This window comes from Octodon degus, unplaced genomic scaffold, assembly GCF_000260255.1.
Source record: "Octodon degus isolate 3935 unplaced genomic scaffold, OctDeg1.0 scaffold00057, whole genome shotgun sequence".
NCBI classification, from domain to species: Eukaryota; Metazoa; Chordata; class Mammalia; order Rodentia; family Octodontidae; genus Octodon; species Octodon degus.
In genome coordinates this window covers 7959413-7979440 of record NW_004524633.1, presented here as the reverse complement: position 1 = coordinate 7979440, position 20028 = coordinate 7959413, and the positions used below count along the sequence as shown (strand labels likewise).

General features: G+C 37.5%; 1 protein-coding gene across 1 annotated transcript in view; it reads right to left on the bottom strand.

Moving 5' to 3' along the window:
• Lrrc7 (leucine rich repeat containing 7) overlaps positions 1 to 20028 on the bottom strand; it is a 369797-nt gene that overhangs the window by 289576 nt on the left and 60193 nt on the right. The window contains 1 exon segment of the mRNA XM_023718276.1: positions 16939 to 17017. Within this exon segment, the coding sequence (XP_023574044.1) occupies positions 16939 to 17017 (79 nt within the window).

The window sequence follows — 20028 nt, the reverse complement described above, 5'->3', positions numbered from 1 at the left end:
TTTGTTCTAGTGGTGTTTGTAAATAGGAATCTCAAGTCCGCATCTTGTACAGCAATTAACCACTAAGAAGAATATATGCAGTGTGTTATTTGTTGAAACTGTACTTTTGATTTGATTTGAAACTGTCTCATTGCTGTTTATCAATAAAATTTTGAAAAGAAAATCTCTTCTACACCATCGCTACCTTGGCAGAGCTTATACCACAGGGAAAACCCGACTCGTTATGCAGCACATTTCTTTTACGGCTGAAGATTGACCACTAGCTACAGATTCACACTGAAATGATATTTTTACTCCCAAAAATAAGTTACATGCAAAAATAGAGAGGAAAGGAAAAACTTTGTTTTCTGCCTGGTTATGCACATATGTGTGCTGATATTTTCTTCTTTAAAAGCATAGTGCATTGAACATTTCATCATATATTTATTTTCCAGTTGCAGTTCATCTGAGAAGTGTGTATTTATCTCAGCTGCCTATTTTTGGATTGGGTAAAGAACTGAATTATTGATTGATTGATTGATTGATTGATTGATTGATTGATTCAGGGTCTCCCCCACGCAGTTCAGATTCCTAGTGATCCTCCTATTTCAGCTTCCCCAGTGCTGGGATTACAGGAGTGTGTTACTATGCCCGGGCCAGCATGGCACACTCAGGGTTCTGGGGCAAGCATGGCATGTGGTACCTGGGATTAAACCCTAGACTTTGAGCTTGCCAAGCAGGCGCTTATGCCACTGAGCTATCCCCCTAGCCTGAGAACTGAATTTTTTCAGTTCTTTATGCACTGGAGTACTACTCAGCAATAAAGAAGGATAAACTTAAGACATTTTTAGGTAAATGAATGTACCTTGAGACCGTACTCTTAATGAAATGAATTTGATATGTGTGTAAATATCACATTGTCCCTCTGGTGTGAGACAGTAAAAGTGCAAATATGGATCAAGATGTATAAAAATGTAGGATGGAGGGTATATTTATACAGTATGACTTATTTAATAACATCTTTTATTGAGATTTATTTTAATAGGAGTTTATGGAAGGGTACACTGCAATGAGGTTTAAAATCTCTGACTTCCTTCTCAGACTAGAACCTTTTTCCAGTTACACTTTGCATTAGTGTTGGGAATTTTCCATTCTTAGTAAGAATAAATTATAAATTACTGAAAGATAAAATATTTTGTGAACTGTCTTGTGTTGTATTTTGAAGATAACAGGCACTATGATGGATTAGACAGCATCTGAAAAGACAGTGAGCAAATTCAGTGTTCTTTGTGACCTTCACAGTGCACACCTGTGGCTTCCAGGGGACAGAACAGTCCCTGCTCAGTGCCACCCCTTGCAGAGGATGGGAGCAGAGCTGTGGAGGAAATGTCCCCAGCACACAGGACGTACACCACAAAGGCGACGTGCATGAGTTCTTATTTTTCTTACCTGAACTATACGAGGAAACAGCAGTTGACACCGATGAAGGACTTTTCATCAATGAAATGGTTTTATTATCCGAAGTCATGATGATGGTCCACATTTGATTAATTTGATTAAATAACTGAAGAATCTGCCTTATAAGTTCTCAGTTTTCTCTACCAGGTGGCCATTTTCCTTTGATAAATTTCTTAAATTAAATGTGACAGTTAAATTAGACCAAAGAATGGGTGACAGTAGAAGCAGCGACCCATAAGCCTTCTCGGTTCAGCTCAGCTCCAAGCTAGCGAGTTATTTATTTATTTATTTATTTATTTATTTAGTGGTACCAGGGATTGAACTCAGGACCCTGCACTTGCCAGGCAGGTGCTTATTCTACTGAGCTATCTCCCTGGCCCAATACTTTTGTGTGTATGTGTGTGTGTGTGTGTGTGTGTGTGTGTGGTCTAAGCAATTTAGTTCAGGTCACCCAACTTGGGTGTGAGTTGCAGTTCTTCTGGTTATGATCTACATGACCTTTGGATGTCCCTTGACTTTTTAAATTGTTTTCTTGCTTGTAACCTCAGATTTGCTTTGATGGTTAATGATTATCTGTTCTACAGTAAGAATCAGAAAGTAAGAACAATTTTTTCCTGTCCTTAATATTTCAATTCTGATCTTGTCCCATTAAGTAGGATAATGGAGTATTTCTGAAGCTGCCAATTTTCAGTACTGGAATAGGCTTGCTAAGATTGCTAAAATTTCATACACAATGGAATACTGCTCAGTTATGAAGAAGGATAAACTGGATATTTGTAGGAAAATAAGTAATATTAAGTGAAATAAATCAGATGCACAGTTTTGTATCATTGGAGTATAAATAACTACAAAATAAAAGCATGCTAAATACGGACGTGGCTCTTCTGCAAGTGGAAAGGGGCCAAGAGACAGAGTGAGTGGACAGAAACGTGGAAGGGGATGTAAAAGCCTGCAAATGCACCGTGTATGCGCACCAATGACCAACAAGGAATGCAGTCCTTATGTGTCACAGGCACGAACTGAAATGATGACAATGATAATGACAATGGGGAAAGGGTGGAGGAAGGCAGGGGTGGGTTGGCCAGGGGAGTACAAAGCTTCCAGGAGTGTTAGGTGTGCTGGGCCTGTGTACTCCCAAAGATGAAAGTATACACTGTGTGCTGCAAACACTGTTAATATAATAACAAACATTGTCTGTACACAGTCTTGTTTCAGCGTCTCAGTTTGCTGACTGTCTTTAAGTTAAATGAAGATATTTCATACATCTGACTTCTACTAGAACAGGTAAGCTATTTAAAATTTACATGTGATGATTAGGAAACCAATGTGTGTGTGTGTGTGTGTGTGTGTGTGTGTGTGTGTGTGTGTGTGTGTTTGAGACAGCGTATTGCTGGGTAGTCTAGGATGGCTTTGACTAACTTCCAGTGGAGCCCAGGCTGGCCTCAAACTTGTGGTGATCCTCCTGTCTCAGCCCTCCATGCGCTGGGTGGGATTACAGGCTTGTATCCTCAGAGGCAGTGAAGAAGCCAACGTAAAAGCTTCGACATCAACAGAAAAGCATTTTACACCCAAGTACATTCACGTGCCCGAACTGAGGTTATGGAATAACTGCAGCAGTGTTAGAGGACATTTGGAAAATGCCAAATATTCCTCACAATCTTGCCTCCTTCACACACCATGCCTACCAGTTCATGTATTTCTAAGTTCTTATGAATCATTTTAAGAATACTGCAAATTTGAATTCTTATTTCTCCCTTCTATTTTTAGTTATCCTCCAGTGTTAATGCATACACACTGACTACCCAATTTATAATTCAAACTAGAACACTTAGAGGTGTTAAGAGGTAGTTAGTACTAAATATGTCACGTTAAGAAGAATAAGCAGGATCCATTTGGAAATATGTAAGGTCATTCTATAATAATTTGCATATCACCTAGTAGATGCATCATAATTTATTAATATTTTCCTCATTGTTGAATGTTGAAAATATTTAGAAATTTCAAAATGTATCCTCTAATTTACACCAATTAAAAAGACTTCTGGTACAGTAAAATACAGCAAAAGAACCAGGAATTTAAATACTAAGTTTATGATTTCTGTCTATAAAAAGGTAATAACATTTATTTGTATGGTGTAGTTAATATAAAATTTAAAATTAATTAATGTCTCCAAAAACCTGAGAAGGCAGGTTCTCAGATTTTCTCCTCTAGTAGTTATTTTTGATTTCTCTGTGTTAATATCCACCGATAATTTGGGTAAGGTTTCCAGGCAATACTATAAGGTTTCCATTTAGAAGTAAAACTAAGAAGTATACGCAGACTTCCTGGGCTTTTCATGACCTATTATTTCTTCAATTTAGAGCAAAGGAAATAACAGAAAAGCAATACAGAAAAATCAATAGAACTCAGTGTATTTTTAAAAAGATGAATGAAAACGATAAATCTGTAATTATAGCTATCAAACAAAACTCGAAAGCAGGCACAATACTAGCAATGAGTGCAAACTATGCATATTAATTGGCCAACAAAGAAATTTTATGAAAAATAGTGTGCCAATAAATTTTAAAACATAAGAAGTGAACCAATTCTTGAAATATATAAACTAATAAATATCACTTAAGAAATAGGAAGGCTGAATAATCCTGCAGCATTTTTTAAAATGTTTTTACTACAGGGTCTACAGGGTCTTACTACGTAGATTGGACTTGCAGTGATTCTCCTGTTTTCAGCCTCCCAAGCACTGGGATTACAGGCATGCGCCACCATGCCCAGTCTCTAACTCTACAGCTATTAACAAATTTAATTTGTAAAGAAAAACATTTCAAAGATAAAAATTTCAGTCCCAACTGGCTACAGTGAAAAATTCTACCAATATTTAAGAAATAATGCCAATTCTATATGACTTCCTATAGAAAACAGAAGATAGTATTTGTTGAAACATTTTATGAAGTCAGTCTTACCCTTATATCAAAACTAGACAAAGAAATTATAAGATCAACTTGAGATAAACTGCTTCATGAATATAGGTAGGGAGAGCATTAACAAACATTAGAAGATGAGAGTAATTAATTTATAAAAAAGAACAAATAGTTCATAATCACGTAGAATATTATCCCTAGGATGCAAAGTTAGATTGACATAAAAAAATATCAATCAATGCAAATTACTACATGACCATGTTGAAGAGGAAAAAACTACATTATTATGTCAAAAGATAGTAAAACTCATGTTTTGACAAAATTCACCCTCTATCGAGAACCAACCCTCTCAGCAAACAGACATCAGAGTAGTGGCGCCCAGGTTCAGAGGTGGCCTCACTTCCGACGCTCACGCCTTCGTGTGATCTCCTTCTGAATGCGGTGTTCTAGGAAGTCCTAGCGTGTGGTGAGTGCGAAGGTCGGCACTTCCCTGACTGTGTTTCCCTGCATGATGCTGCCTTTCTAGGGCCTCTGCCACGTGCTGGCCTTGAGGAGAACGTGCTGTGCCATGAACCGCAGGCTGGAAGGATCACACAGCAGGAAGGTGCACACAGCCTTTGGCCCCGAGAGTGGACGGGAGGACCCTCAGCTTTGTCCTACAGAAAGGGACAGTGCTAGCAGCCTCTGGGAGCTTTGGAGGAAATCCTTCTCGAGCTGTGTTCCCATGAGCGCTGCGACGCTCAAGCCTTGAGCACAGCTTGTGGAAACTCTGAAACAGGGAACCCCGACAAGCCACATGCAGACTCCTGCACCCCAGAACCTGAGCTTGTTTAAAATGACTAATGTTTATTCTTTGTTAGATAAATGTGTAATGTGCTACATGTGTAGACTAGGAGTGGAATAGTGAAAGGCAGGCACTTTGCACGAGCTCTCTCAGCTCTCTCGTCTTGTGCGACCTGGCTCTGTCAATGACATTGTTACAGGAGGACCAGGTTAAATGTGTGTATTTTTAAGAGACACACCTGTTGGGCAAGTCTTCACTCAGTGTAATCCTAATGGCTGGGTTTGACTTTTATAGCATAGCCGGTACAAGTGTTAGGATGCCCATACCAGATGCACCGTGTAATAAAGATCAAATTAATATTTTAGTCTAAGAAATAAATATGTCTTGCTTGAGTCTGTTAATTTTGTGCTAATTTACTTCATAGCATTAGAAAATGAATACAGATTTTGGTACTTGGAATGGAAAAATGTGACAAATAATTATAGAAGTGGACTGGCTTTGGAGTCAAACAGCAGTCACAGAAAAGTGAATAGGAAAGAAACAAAATGTGATCAGTATTGCCTGTGTTTCCTTGAAAAGATTGTTAACAGAAATCTAAATTTCAGGGTCACGGAGATGGCTCAGTGGAATAAGCGCTTCCCTGGCAAGCGCAAGGGCCTGAGTTCAATCCCTGGTTCCGCAAAAAAAAAAAAAAAAAAAAAAAAAAAATTCTAAACTTCAAATACTTTACTGGGGAACACACAGAAGGAAGTGTTTGTTTTCTCAGCATGATACAGAATGTATATAAAGAAACAAATAATAACATATAACAGTAGAAATCTATTTCCTTAAGATTACAAACAAGAAAAGAAAGTCTGTTTCCACTTCTCATATTTCCTAGCCAAGAAAAATAATAGCGCCCAAGTTAAAAAAATAAATAAATAAATAAATAGGGAAAGGAAACTCTTCCTCACAGATGGTCTGACTGTCTGCACAGAAAATCTTCCCATCTAATGGAAAAATTTACTAAAATTAATGCTTAGAAAGCTTATGCAAAAATCAAGTAAATTTGTGTACACTAGCACTCGATAGTTATAATAATAAAGCTTTGTAATACCATAAAAACAAGAAATAAGAGTAAATGGAATAAAATGTATAATATTTATGTGCTGAATCTACAAAAAATTGATGAAAAAAATCTGAAGACATGGAAAAGGTATGGAGGAGACTGCTCAGAGGTAAGAATGCCCATTTTAGAGATCAAACTTAACCAAATTCATCTGTCAATTCAAGTCAACCCCTTTCAAAATTTCAGCAGGCTTTTAAAGCTATAAAACTTGATGATAAAATTAATAAAATTTATGTAGTTGAATATAGCACATAGAATAGCCAGCAAAATTTTGATAACAAATTTAAAGGAAGGACCTCTACTTCCTAGCTTTATGACTTATTACAAAGCTGTAGGAAATGAGACAGTATGGAATTGATATAAAGACAGGCATATAGATTAACCAAACATAGCGTAATATGTAGACCTAAATTTACACTATCTGTTGATTTTCAACAAAGATACTGGGTAATTCCGTGGGGAGAGGATAAACTTTCTAACATATGACACAACATCAACTAGATTTACATGTGGGAAAAAATTAACCATGACCCTTAAACTTTGCACATATATATATAAATCAACTTTAAATGGATCATAAACTAAAGTGTGAAAGCTAAAGCTTCAGAGGATTTAGCAAAGATCTCTTCACTAGTAAACCAGATTATAATAGTATTAAACAGAATTTCTTCAAAATAGAAAACTTTGATGGCATTATTTATAATACAAAGATAAAGACAGAATTGTAACCAATATTTGGTAACAAATACTTGACAGAAATCTTCTGTCCAAAGTATATAATTCTTATAATAAATAAAAAAGTCAAGCTATAATTTTGAATCACTACCAAAGAAATATACATTGTATAAACAAATATATGTGAAGACATTAATTAGATATTGAAAATGTAAAGTAAAGCCACAATAAGCCATTGCATATACTAGACTGGTTAAAATTAAACAACATGAAAACCTGATAGTACCAAGTGTTGACAAAAAGGACAGACAACTGAAGCTCTAACATATTTCTGATAAAAAAGATCATAATTTAATAAGTGCTTTAAAAAGCAGTTTGGAAGTTTCTTGTAAGGTTAAACATGATGGCCCTATACTTCCCAGAACACCACTCTTGGGTGCTTAACCAATGGAGATAAAACCATGCCCACATAAAAATCTGTACATAATTTCTACTAGCAGGAAGTAAAATAGCTACACCTTTGGAAAAAATCCAGGTGTCTATCAAGTAACCTGTACACAAATCATGGTATCTCCATACATGGAATTATATCCAGCAATAGAACGAATAATAAGGTACCTAGCCATTTGGATTACATTTCAAAAATGAGTATGCTATGTAAAGCAAACTGGACACAGAGGTATTACTGATATCATTCCTATAACATTTAGGAAAAGGAAAAACTGTGGTTGTTATCACATTAGTGGGTGATTGTAGTGTGAGTATTTTTGGGGATGTTTACCATAATCTATCCTGGTGATAGTGATGATTTAATGGAATATATATATATATATATATATATATATATATAGTATATTATTATATATTGTTAAATCAAATGTAAAAGGAGAGAATTTTATTTGCATATCTTTAAAAATCTTTAAAATTAACATGCTACTTAAATTTGCTAATCTATTGGTTTTTTATAAATTTCACAAAAATGTTTAATGTTCATAAGGTCGTATTTTCCATCTTCTTAAATGTACTCATATGAGAGAAATTCACAGCCCTAAGACTCTAGACAAAGTTTCTTAGAAAGATACAATTCATCATCTTCCTTCTCCTTCTGAAGATTTATAATGATTCCTAAATAAGATGAACTACTAGAATTAAAGAAGGAGGATGGAGAAAACCAATTCATTGGCCCAAGCCCAGGCCCTATGAGTGTGTGGGAGAGCTTCTGTGCTCCCCTGCGCCTGCTGGACCCCTCTGGACCAAACCCAGGCCTGCCGCATGAGTGAGACCTTTCGCCGTGTTCTAGGGACCCCTCTACCCTCCAGAGCCCCGCCAAGCCCACCTTGTGAATAGGAACTTCTGCTGCGCTCTCGGGACCCCTCCAGACCCGCACAAGCCCAGGCCCAGTGAGTGTGTGGGAGAGCCGTGCTCTCGGGACCCCTCCAGACCTGCACAAGCCCAGGCCCAGTGAGTGTGTGGGAGAGCTTCTGTGCTCCTCTGCGCCCCCTGGACCTCTTCAGACCAAGCCCAGGCCTGGCATACAGGCCTGGGGTGAAACTGCAGCTGAAGTCCCTGCAGAGAGACTAGGGGCCAAGACCTCCCAGATAATTGAGGACCAGAACATCTTGACAGAGGGGCACAACAAGTTCAACTCCAAGGGCTAAAACAAAAAGGAGCTGAGCACAGTAGCAGGACTCAAGCCAGGCACAACTGGATGAACTCAAACTTAGATCTGCATCTGAATTTTAGTAGGTGCTAAGGTTATAACTGTACCAAAGCTCCACACAAAAGATCAGAGAACAGTGCCATACAAAATGACAAAGAGAAGGAGTAAAATGCAATCTTAGGTCCTGAGCCCACCCAGAACAAGCACAGAGGACACTAGCAAAGCTGAAATGTCTGAATTAATAGTGTCTGAAGTAAAGAAACAACAGCAGAAAGGTATAGAGGAACTCAGATCAGAATTAATCTCTGAAATAAAAAAGGAAATCTCTGAATTAATAGTTTCTGAAGTAAAGAATCAAATGCAGAAACAGAGGAAATCAGATCAGAAATAATTTCTAAAGTAAAAGAGTTAATAACTGCTTCTCAAGAAGACACTAATAAAAAATAGAGATTAGAAAAGCTATGGATTCCTCAAATAAGCAATATAGAAAAGAAATAGATCACATGAAGCAGAGTCAAAGAGATATAGAGGAAATTAAAATTTCAAAAACAAGGTTGCAAAACCATTTGAGTGAAAGTGAAGACATCGTTTCAGATCTTGAAGATGCTGTCACAGCTAGTGAAAAGGTAAGAAAAGATCTCTTAAAAACAACTAAGATAAAAAAAAACTAGGATGAAGGAAAAAACAATTCATCATCTGCAAGACCATATAAAGATGAACAACATGAGACTAATAGTCACCAATGAGAAAGAAGGAGTCAATACAAATGATATAAGAAGAATACGGGCAGAAGTAATAGCAGAAAACTTCCCAAATATGAGGAAACAATCTGACATTCAGGTAACTGAAGCATACACAACTCCAAATAATATCAACACAATTAAAAATACCCTGAGACATATAATAGTTAAGATCCCAGAAATCCAGCCAAGAACAAAATACTGAAAGCTGCTAGAGAAAAGAAACAGATCACATTTAAAGGAAAACCCATCAGAATTTCAATCAACTTCTCTTCACAAACCATGAAGGCAAGAAGAGCATGGAGCAGAGTACTTCAAGTCCTCTACGAAAACAAATTCCAGCCCAGACTACTAACCCCTGCAAAACGCTCTTTCATGTTTGATGGAGAAGTGAAATACTTCTACGACAAAGAACAACTAAAGAATTTCATGATGACAAAGCCAACCCTACACAAGCTACTGAAAGATGTTCTGGAGAGGGACCAAAATGATCAGAGCTCCATGAATGAGATCAGAAGCAACCCACTAAATAGGGCAAACAATTAAGCACAGAAGAAAAAGGAGTAAACAACACCAGGTAAATAACATGTCAATTGTAAGTCAATACATCTCAATTCTAACCATCAATATAAATGGACTCAATTCACCAATTAAGAGAAATAGACTAGCACAGTGGATTAGGAAACAAAATCCAACAACATGCTGTATACAAGAAACACATTTAACTCATAAAGAAATTCATAGGCTAAAAGTCAAAGGATGGAAAACAATACTGCATGCCCCAGCACCTCAGAAAAAATCAGGGGTAGCAACACTGTTTTCAGACAGTCTCAACTTCAAACCAAGAATGATCAAACAAAATAAATAAGGCCACTATATACTGTTTAGGGGAAAAATTCAAGAGGAAGAGATAACACTCATAAATGTATATGCACCAAACATGGGAGCACCCCACTATGTAAGGCAAATCTTAGTGGACATGAAAAATCTAATATCCAGTACCACAATCTTAACAGGAGACCTTTGCACACTCTTATCCCCAAAAGACAGGTCAAGTAGAAAAAAATTAGCAAAGAAGTTAACAGAACTGAACCAGAGCCTAGAACAAATGGACTTAGTGCACATATACAAAGTGCTCCACCCAATGACAGCTGAATATGCATTTTATTTCAGCTGCACATGTGTAATTTTCTAAAATAGACCACATACTAGCCCATAGGTCATGCTTAAGTATATACAAGAAAACAGAAATTATCCCATGCATATTATGACCACAGTGCTATGAAACTGGAAATAAATGACAAAAGAAACCAGAAAAAACCCCCTAAATACATGGAAATTAAACAACATCCTACTCAGCAATCAATGGGTTACAGATGAAATTAAACAAGAAATTCAACAATAATCTACAATTCAAGGTAAATTCAACACAACTCATGGGATACGATGAAAGCAGTTCTCAGAGGAAAATTTACAGCTGTGAGCTCACACATTAGGAAAACAGAACAGGAACAAATAGGAACCCTAATGGCGCACCTCCAACAACTAGAAAAGGGAGAGCAAACCAAACCCAGAGCCCAAAGATGGGAAGAAATCATAAAGATTAGAGCAGAAATTAATTCAATTGAGATGAAGAAAACAGTTCAAAGAATTAAAGAATCAAAAAACTGGTTCTTTGAAAGATTAAATAAAATTGGTAAGCTTCTAGCTAACCTCATCAAAAAGAGGAAAGAAAAAATTCAAATACAAGCAATAAGGAATTAAAAGGGTGTAACTTCCACAGACCCAATGGAAATTCAGAAGACTGTCAATAGCTACTTTGAGAACCTTTACTCTCACACAATAGAAGACACAGAAGAAATGGACAGTTCCTAGAAAGGTACAAATTATCAAAACTGAATCAAGAAGATATAGTTACTTTTAATAACCCAATAACAGCCAATGAAATGCAAAATGCAATAAAAAACCTACCGACAAAGAAAAGTCCTGGTCCGGATGGATTCACAGCTGAATTCTACAAGAAATTTACATAAGATATAATCACTATACTCCTCAAACTCTTCAATGAAATTGAAAGGGAATCAATCTTCCCAAAATCATTCCTGGAGGCAAGTATTATACTGATACCAAAACCAGGGAAAGTCACAACTAAAAAAGAGAACTATAGGCAAATCTCCCTCATGAACATAGATGTAAAAATTCTCAATACAATCCTAGCAAATAGAATACAGTAAATCATCAAGACGATCATACACCATGACCAGGTAGGATTCATCCCAGGGATGCAAGGATGGTTCAATATTCAAAAATCTATAAATGTAATACACTAGAACAATAGAGCAAAATCTAAAAACCACTAGATCATCTCAATTGATGCAGAAAAGGCTTTTGACAAAGTTCAACACTCATTCGTGTTCAAAGTCCTACAGAAAATTGGAATAGATGGCCACTACTTCAATCTGATAAAAGCCATCTATGACAACTCCGCGGCTAATATAATTCTAACTGGGGAAAAACTGAAATCTTTTACTCTCAGATCTGGTACAAGACAAGGATGTCCTATATCACCCCTCCTGTTCAATATAGTTCTGGAATCATTAGCTAGAGCCATTAGACAAGAGAGAAAAATACAAGGAATAAGAATAGGTAAAGAAGAAGTTAAATTATCATTATTTACAGATGACATGATACTTTAATTGGAAGACCCAAAAAACTCCACTGAGAAGATACTAGAATTGATACACAAATTCAGTAGCATAGCAAGAAACAAAGTCAATACCCAAAAGTCAATAGCATTCCTCTGCACAGACAGTGAACATACTGACAGGGAAACTAGAGAAACAATGCCTTTTACAATAGCACTGCGGAAAGCAAAATACTTAAGAATTAACCTAACTAAAGAATTCAAAGATCTTTTCAAGGAAAATTACAGTACTCTGTAAAAAGAGATCATTGAGAATTTCAGAAAATAGAAAGATATTCCCTGTTCCTGAATAGGAAGAACCAACACTGTGAATAGTCTATACTCCGAAAGTTGCTGTACAGATGTAATGCAATCCCTATCAAACTACCACATGTACGTCACACAGACCTAGAGAAATTGTTCTTAAAATTTATTGGGAACCAGAAAAGACCTAGAATAGCAAACGCAATCCTGGGCTATAAAGACAAGGCAAGAGGCATTACGATTGCTGACTTGAAATTATACTACAAAGCTATTGTGATAAAGTCAGCATTGTACTGGCAACAAAATAGACTTGAGGATCAGTGGAATACAGTAGAAGATGCAGAAGCTTCTACAAACACACTCAGCCACCTGATCTTCCTCAAACATGCCAGACATGCTTACTGGAAGAAAGATAGCCTCTTTAATAAATGGGGCTAGAAAAACTGGCTCTGTACATGCCAAAAACTAAGACGACCCAGGTCTATCGCCATGCACTAAGCTAAAGTCAAAATGGATTAAAGATCTAAATATTAAAACAGAAACACTAAATCTCCTGGAAAAGAACAGAGGAGGAACTCTTGAAGACATACGGGTAGGCAAAGAGTTCATGAACAAAAATCAAATTGCACGGGGAACACTTGAAAGAATTAACAAGTGAGACCACCTCTTATTGAGAAGTTTTTGCACATCAAAAGAAATTATCAACAAAGTGAAAAGATAACCCACAAAATCGGAAAAAATCTTAACTAATGTGCACTCAGACAAAGGTCTGCTCTCTAGAATTTATAAAGAACTAAAAAAACACTAGGGCCCCTAAATTTAAAGACCCAATCCAGAAATGGGCATCTCAGATGAACACACACTTCTTAGAGGATGAAATTTAAGAAGCGAATAAATATATGAAAAAATGCTCCACATCACTAGCCATTTGTGAAATGCAAATTAAAACAACACTGAGATACAGTCTCACCTCAGAAAGAATGGCTATCATATACAAATCAACTAAAAACAAATGTTGGAGAGGCTGTGGGGAAAAAGGAACCCTTCTCCACTGCTAGTGGGAATGCAGATTGGTGTAACTGTTATGGAAATCAGTGTGGAGACTCCTTAGAAAACTAGGACTGGAAATCCCATTCAAGCCAGCTATCCCCCAATGGGAATTTTTCCTGGAGGGACTGAAAATATTATACCATAGTGATATATGTGTACCTATGTTTATAGCAGCACAATTTGTGATAGCCACATCTTAGAAACAACCAAGATGCCTGCCACCTGAGAAATGGATGAAAAGATGTGGTATTTTTATACAATGGAGTATTACTCAGCTATAAAGAATGATAAACTTGAAGTCTTTATATTTAAGTAGATACCACTTGAAGATATAGTCATAAGTGAAATAAACCAGACCCACATGTGTAAATATCATATAGTCTCCCTAGTATAAGAACTAGAAAGAAGAAATACAAATAGAAAGATATAACACAATTAAAATGAAAGCAAGAACTTGAGGATTTGACAAGGAAGAGAGGGCAAGGAGAAAAGCTGGGAAACATGACAGGAGCAAAGCCATTCTTTTATACACACAAGAAGGGTAAGGCGGGCTGGTGAGATGGCTCAGTGGTCTAAAGCATCTACTTAGAACAAACTAAACTAAGCAAAGCACAGGGACCGCGGTTCAATCCCCCAGCACCACATGCCAGCCAGCCCCCGCCCCCTGGTGGGCTGAGCTGGCCACACACACACATACAAATAAATAAATATTTAAAAAAAAAAGAAGGGTAAGGCAATGATACTGAGAAACATCAGCAGGTTTTTGAAACTAGCAGTTAATTGGTAGGATTCTTGCTCTGACTAACTATATATGCTGATACCTGTGAACTAAGCAACTGCACTGAAGATAGCAATGTGTATCAGTAGGTTCATACTTGGAAGATAGTAGTAGGTTCATGCCTGTCATTCTGGTCTTCTAAATACATACTTCTTGTTATGACATACCAATTATTGCCATACTGTCCCTCATGTTAATGTTGGGTTAAAAAAAGGGGAATAAATGAAAAACAGAGAAAAGAAAAAAATGTCACAGGACTGTCCTGCTACAATGCTGTATATAGTTAGATTTCTAAATTTCTGAGTGAAAATATGTAATTGTTTATTCATAATTTTTAAATATTTTTAATTTTTAAAGTATTTTTCTTCATATTCTATAGGAACTTAAAGTTTAACATATCAATACTTGATGGAAAATACCTGTTCCATGTTATGCCCAAGATGTTTGATATTCAGGCAGATATTTAGGTTAAACTCAATTCCATATGTTGTAGTGTAATAATAAGCTTCTTTTCTGGAGGGTTAACAACCTAAGTTTTCAGACCAAAAATCAGAGAAAAAGAAGGCCTGCAAGGTCAGACAACATTTTGGCCCTAGTCTGTCAAGGTCTGTGAAGACTCAGGACATAGGAGAATCTATACTGTCACTTCATGTACCTCAGTTGTGTCCCAAATTTGCTGATCAAGGAGATTACGGGGCCACAGAGAAATGTGATTGATGATGTAGAGGGTGCCTAAGGAGAGTCACATGGAGAGAAAACATTCTGTCAGCCTTTCACAGAGAACATGTTTGTCAAGCAATGGCCATGACTCATCTCCATGGCTGACAATGACAAAGGATCTACAAAGTGCAGTACAGGGTTTCAGGATAAATCTAGAGGGTACTTGACTGACCTTATCAGATAAAAAGTTACATTTCTTATTATATAGGTCTTGCTTTATCTTGGTCTTAATCATCCAGCAGATAGGTATAAAAACGAGGAATAAGAGGTGAAGCCATGTTGGTATGCGGGGCTGTAAAGGGCTCAGGTCAACGACTTCCGACACTGCTAGTCCTGCAGATGACCCACTACTATTATGGACTACTGGACTATATTGGAATATTTTGCTGAATTCACGCACCTACAATATTTAAATGACAATGAAATACCCTTCTCTGATAAAACTAAACAAAAAGTTGATAAAAATGAATGACCATTTTGTATCTGTATATTCAAAATAGGATAGATATACAGCTACATTCTCTTAATTCAATGAATAAGAAGATCTGTTCTAGTAGTGTTTGTGGACAGGATGTCATGTCTCTATCTTGTACAATGAATATCCACCGAGACAACAATGTGCAATGTATTTATTATTGAAACTGTCGTACTGTGTGGTTTTGAAACTGTGTCTTTGCTGTTTGTTTCTCAATAAAATTATTTAAAAAAGAAAAAAATCATCATCTACTTCAATTGCATTACTCAAGTTGTATACATATCTGTAGTCCTTGTTTGAGATGCTTGCAAAGTCCATTTCATTGAAATTTTGAGAAAATTGCCTTTTCATTAAGGGTTTCAGGAGTTTTAGAGTTTTATTGTTCCCTCTCCATATTTTATTTTCTAGGTAGAAAAGTTATATTTTTATTGCTTGATGTTCTACACTATTTTTATAAAAGATCTCAAAATATTAAGCAAACCACTCACTGAAAAACCTCCTTCAAAACTTCCATCTTGTTCATCTACATCCTGTTCCATGCCTGCTCTCATCAACAGTCTTCTGCTAGAAACCAGTCAATAATGCACCCCTCTCCATTATACTGGTGTAAAATTTCTCTTCAACTTCAGTTTTTTTCTGTACTTGGAATTGAACTCAGGGCCTTGCACTTACTAGGCAGGAACTGTACCACTGAGCTATATCCCTGGCCCTCTTCAACTTTACTTTGACAGACCTTTATTGTTTCCTTTGCAAATACCTCATTCATTGAATACTTTTCCAGTGGGATTTCTCCTAGTCTGCTCAACTTCACACGTACAAAGAACTTAGGAATTTTATTCAAAGCTTATGGCTAGCTTTATATATTTAAAATATCCTCTTAGGCTAGCAATTCATTAGCTGCATCCCAATATCATGAATTTATTTGAGTATCTTCCAAATATTACTGTAACTGTCAATAGCCTGAATAGATCATTTCCAGTCCCATCTGGCCTTAGTACTCAGTTCATGGCTTTCCCATGATCCCACAGGCCTCCATCACAATGTCACACCCTCAACTCACCAACACGTGTACAGGCTCAACCTCTTTATCCCATGGAATGTGCAATCCTGTTTTTTTCTGGTTGTAGTATCCTTGACATTCCTATCTTCCACCCTACACTCCATACAGAGCTACCTTTTCACGTCTGTTGCAACCTCTGGTACATAAGAACTTCCTGTCTCTGGTCATTTTCAGTTGAACTGCACAGCTATTGTAATGCATTCAGCAGTACTTTAAAGTCTTGCACTGTCTTGGACTTCCAAGTGGTCTTTGATGCTAATTTCTCATCATGATGTAAAGAATAAATGTTTTCTGAGTTCTGACACTTCAGAAATGTGACACTGCCTAAGAACTACAGAAAGTTGGTGACAGTCTGCTGCAAAGCGAGGCCAGCTGGTGCCCAGCAGCCCCCAGTCTCACTCAGCAGGATTTCTCATCACCTTTTGTGGAACTCTGCTGATCTGGTTAGGTCTTCCCCATTATTTCTTTAAATGCTACATCAACACTACATTTAAAAATACAGTTTTTATGCAAATGTCATCTACATTCATACAACATTATGCAATGCAAACATAAGCATAAATAAAATTTAATTATTTATACTCACTTAGAAATGGGATTGACACTGGCTTCAATAATTGTTAAACACTTACAACACTTTATGTTTTCTGGAAATTCTTGTACACCTAAAAGGTGAAAAAAAAATACATGAAAACATTCCCATAAATATTCTTTAAAGTCCAGTTGTAATATTATGAATAAGAAATTAAAACTGCAAGTCAATATATAGTCAACCAACTAGGATAAGCATCTATGTAACAATGATAATGTATTGTCACATAATTCATACATACATATATGCTTTCTAATAAAAGTTACAAGTTTAATTATAATTGCTGATAGTAATAGTTGGAAACAATATAAAACTGAGCACAATTATATTGGCATGAGATGGTGTTTGCCTCTTCAGTAACTTAAACAAGTAAAAATAAAAGTGGCTTGTGCTGTCTATGTATTATAATGTCCTGCCAGAGTAAAGAAAGCTCACAGAGACAAAGAAAATGGAAAATAATCTTTGTTTCCAAGAATTATTTTACAAGATTGGGAAGTACAAACATACATGTACGAAGAGTACGTAAGTATTCATCCTAGAAGTGATGTATTATCAAACTAATACATCTAGGGATGTAGCAAATTTTATGCAATCCTTGTTTAATAGTAGAATATCATCCTGCATCTGTCTAAAAGTGTTTCAAAGAGAGGAGGGCCCTTCCTTGGACCCTCTGAGGTAGTCACTCTAGCTAATTGCCCTTGGAGAATTTCTCTTTTCTTGTCACAGCTGTGTTCCTGGCAATGTGAAAGAAAAGCACAGGATCGTCTATGAAACTAAAAATCAGCAAGCCTCAAGCCTGATATGTAGGTGTAAGGATCAGAGTAATGAAAGATAAGGGGACATTCCAATCAGCATACAAATGCAGCAAATGTAATAGGCCATGCAAAAGTTAGAAGGAAAGACAGCTGTCTAAACTACCACTATCTGCCAGGAGCCATCTTTCCTCTAGATTTTTTTTCACAACTATTTTTATAGGTGTTAAGTTTCTGCAAAGGATTCATCTTTCTCAATCCCTCAGATCTATTAGAAAGAAGAGGAACCTCTCATGGCAGTAAAGAGCTGACTTTTTGGTAATAGATGCTCCAGAAATAAGCAATTCCACTCTTTGAGATTCCATTAATTCATACACCAAGTCTGCAGATGGAGGGGTCCCGGGGAGGAAGCTGGAGGCTGCCAAGTATGAGATAGGCCATTCATTACCTCCAAGTAAGGATACACACAATGGGCGGGGAGCCTCAACTCTTTGCTCCCTCCTTGGAGTTTTCATCGGAAATTATGTTGTCCTACAATTGTTGCTGAAATATATTAGCCTCCATAGTAGAACCCAGGGAAGTTGATGAGCTCCACTTTGAGACCACAATTCTTCAAGCTCCCTTCACTAAGTAAACATTAACAGAATGTGAAACAACGGCATCTTCAGCATTTTGCCTTACTATTGACATTTACTCTGCATACAACATGAAAAAAGAGAGGTGCAGCCTTCTGTTCTCTCTGTGGCTTTTCCTGTTAATTGCTCAGTATGGGCTCATTTCTTGCTGTTCTGCCTCACAAACTCTCTTCACAGGTTCCTACCTGAGGAACATCTTTCCTTAAATTAAGTGTAAGCCAACAAGTAGCAGCAGAAGTCTATGAGAACAGGACTTTTAGGACAGGACTGCACTTCCTTGGTTTCCACTGCAGACGTAACTGCCCACGGTGGTAGAAGTAGTGCGTCCCATCATTTGTTTATAAACCTGTATTTGTTGTCTATAATTTATTTGTAAGAAGATTTGTAACCATTTGTTGGCAGAAGGTACAATCTCAGCTTTAACCCAGCTGGGTAACTCAGGCTGGTCACTTAAGTCTAAGTGTGTTGGTTTCTGACTGGGAAATGGATTCTGGATGAGCAATCTCATCAGAGTCATAACAAAGCATTCATTGGCTTTTAAAAAGGAGGCTGGCTGTTCTGACATTCACAGCAATGTGGGTAACTTGGAGCTAAATAGTCCAGACACAGAAATATGATTATCACATTGTGTTCGTTGATATATTGTGTCAACTTGGCTAAATCAGCTCCTGCAGTTCTCAGCGTGGGGGCCTAGCCCTGCAGGTGGGCAGGGCCCAGGAATTGAGAAAGGCTTCCTGCCACCCTGCCCGACTTCCTGCCACCCTGCCCGACTTCCTGCCACCCTACCGCCCTGCCTGACTTCCTGCCGCCCTGCCCCAGTTTGCATGGAGAAGTCCCAGTCTTCAGAGGAGCTTGATCTTGACAGCCACACCACGTTGGAAGAGCTCCAATCTTCCCCCTGGAGCGCCTATCTTCACAGTCAGTGTAGAATAAAGAGAGAGGCTTGATGGACACCGCAGCTGCTGCTCCTCCTTTGCTCTTCATTGTTTTCTGCTGCATAAACTGCTGTCATTTGCCTTGGAGCCAACAGAATACGGACTGAATCCTCCAGTAACTGTGAGCTAAATAAACCTTTTCTTCTTTCATTTTGAATGTTGGGTATTTGTCCCAGCAATGAGTAAAAAGTAACCAAGACAGAATTTGGTACCAGGAGTGGGGCCGTTGCTGTGGCTATAGCTGACAATATAGATTATAAGCTTTTGGAACTGGCTTATGGGAAGAGATAGAAAAGGTTTGGAGATGGCACCTACAAGCAAAGCGCTGAAACAGCTTCGGCTTTTCTGTTTGAGAGATTCTGGTCAGAGTTCAGACCAGAATGCTGATAGGAAGCCAGGCTGGGGAGGTTTCTGCTGGGAAGAAGGAAAGCATTGGTTGTTGGACTGTGCATGATTTGTGTTATGTCTTGGCAGAAGGTTTGTCTGCATTTTGCTCTTGTCCAGAGACTTTGCCTGAGACTGAAATTAAGCACAGTGAACTAATTAATCTTGCAAAAGAAATTTTAAAGCAACCAAATATTGGGGACAGTGGCATGGTTATTGTTGGGGGCTTTTAGCCAGATTTATATTAAGAATGAAAAGCAAAGAGCCCAAAAGGATGATTTAAAATGTTGTGAGTTTGGCCAGAAAGGAAGCACCAGGAAGGCTGTGGATTGTGGAGACAGAGCTGAGAGGATCTCCATTGCTGAGAAGGAACAGGAG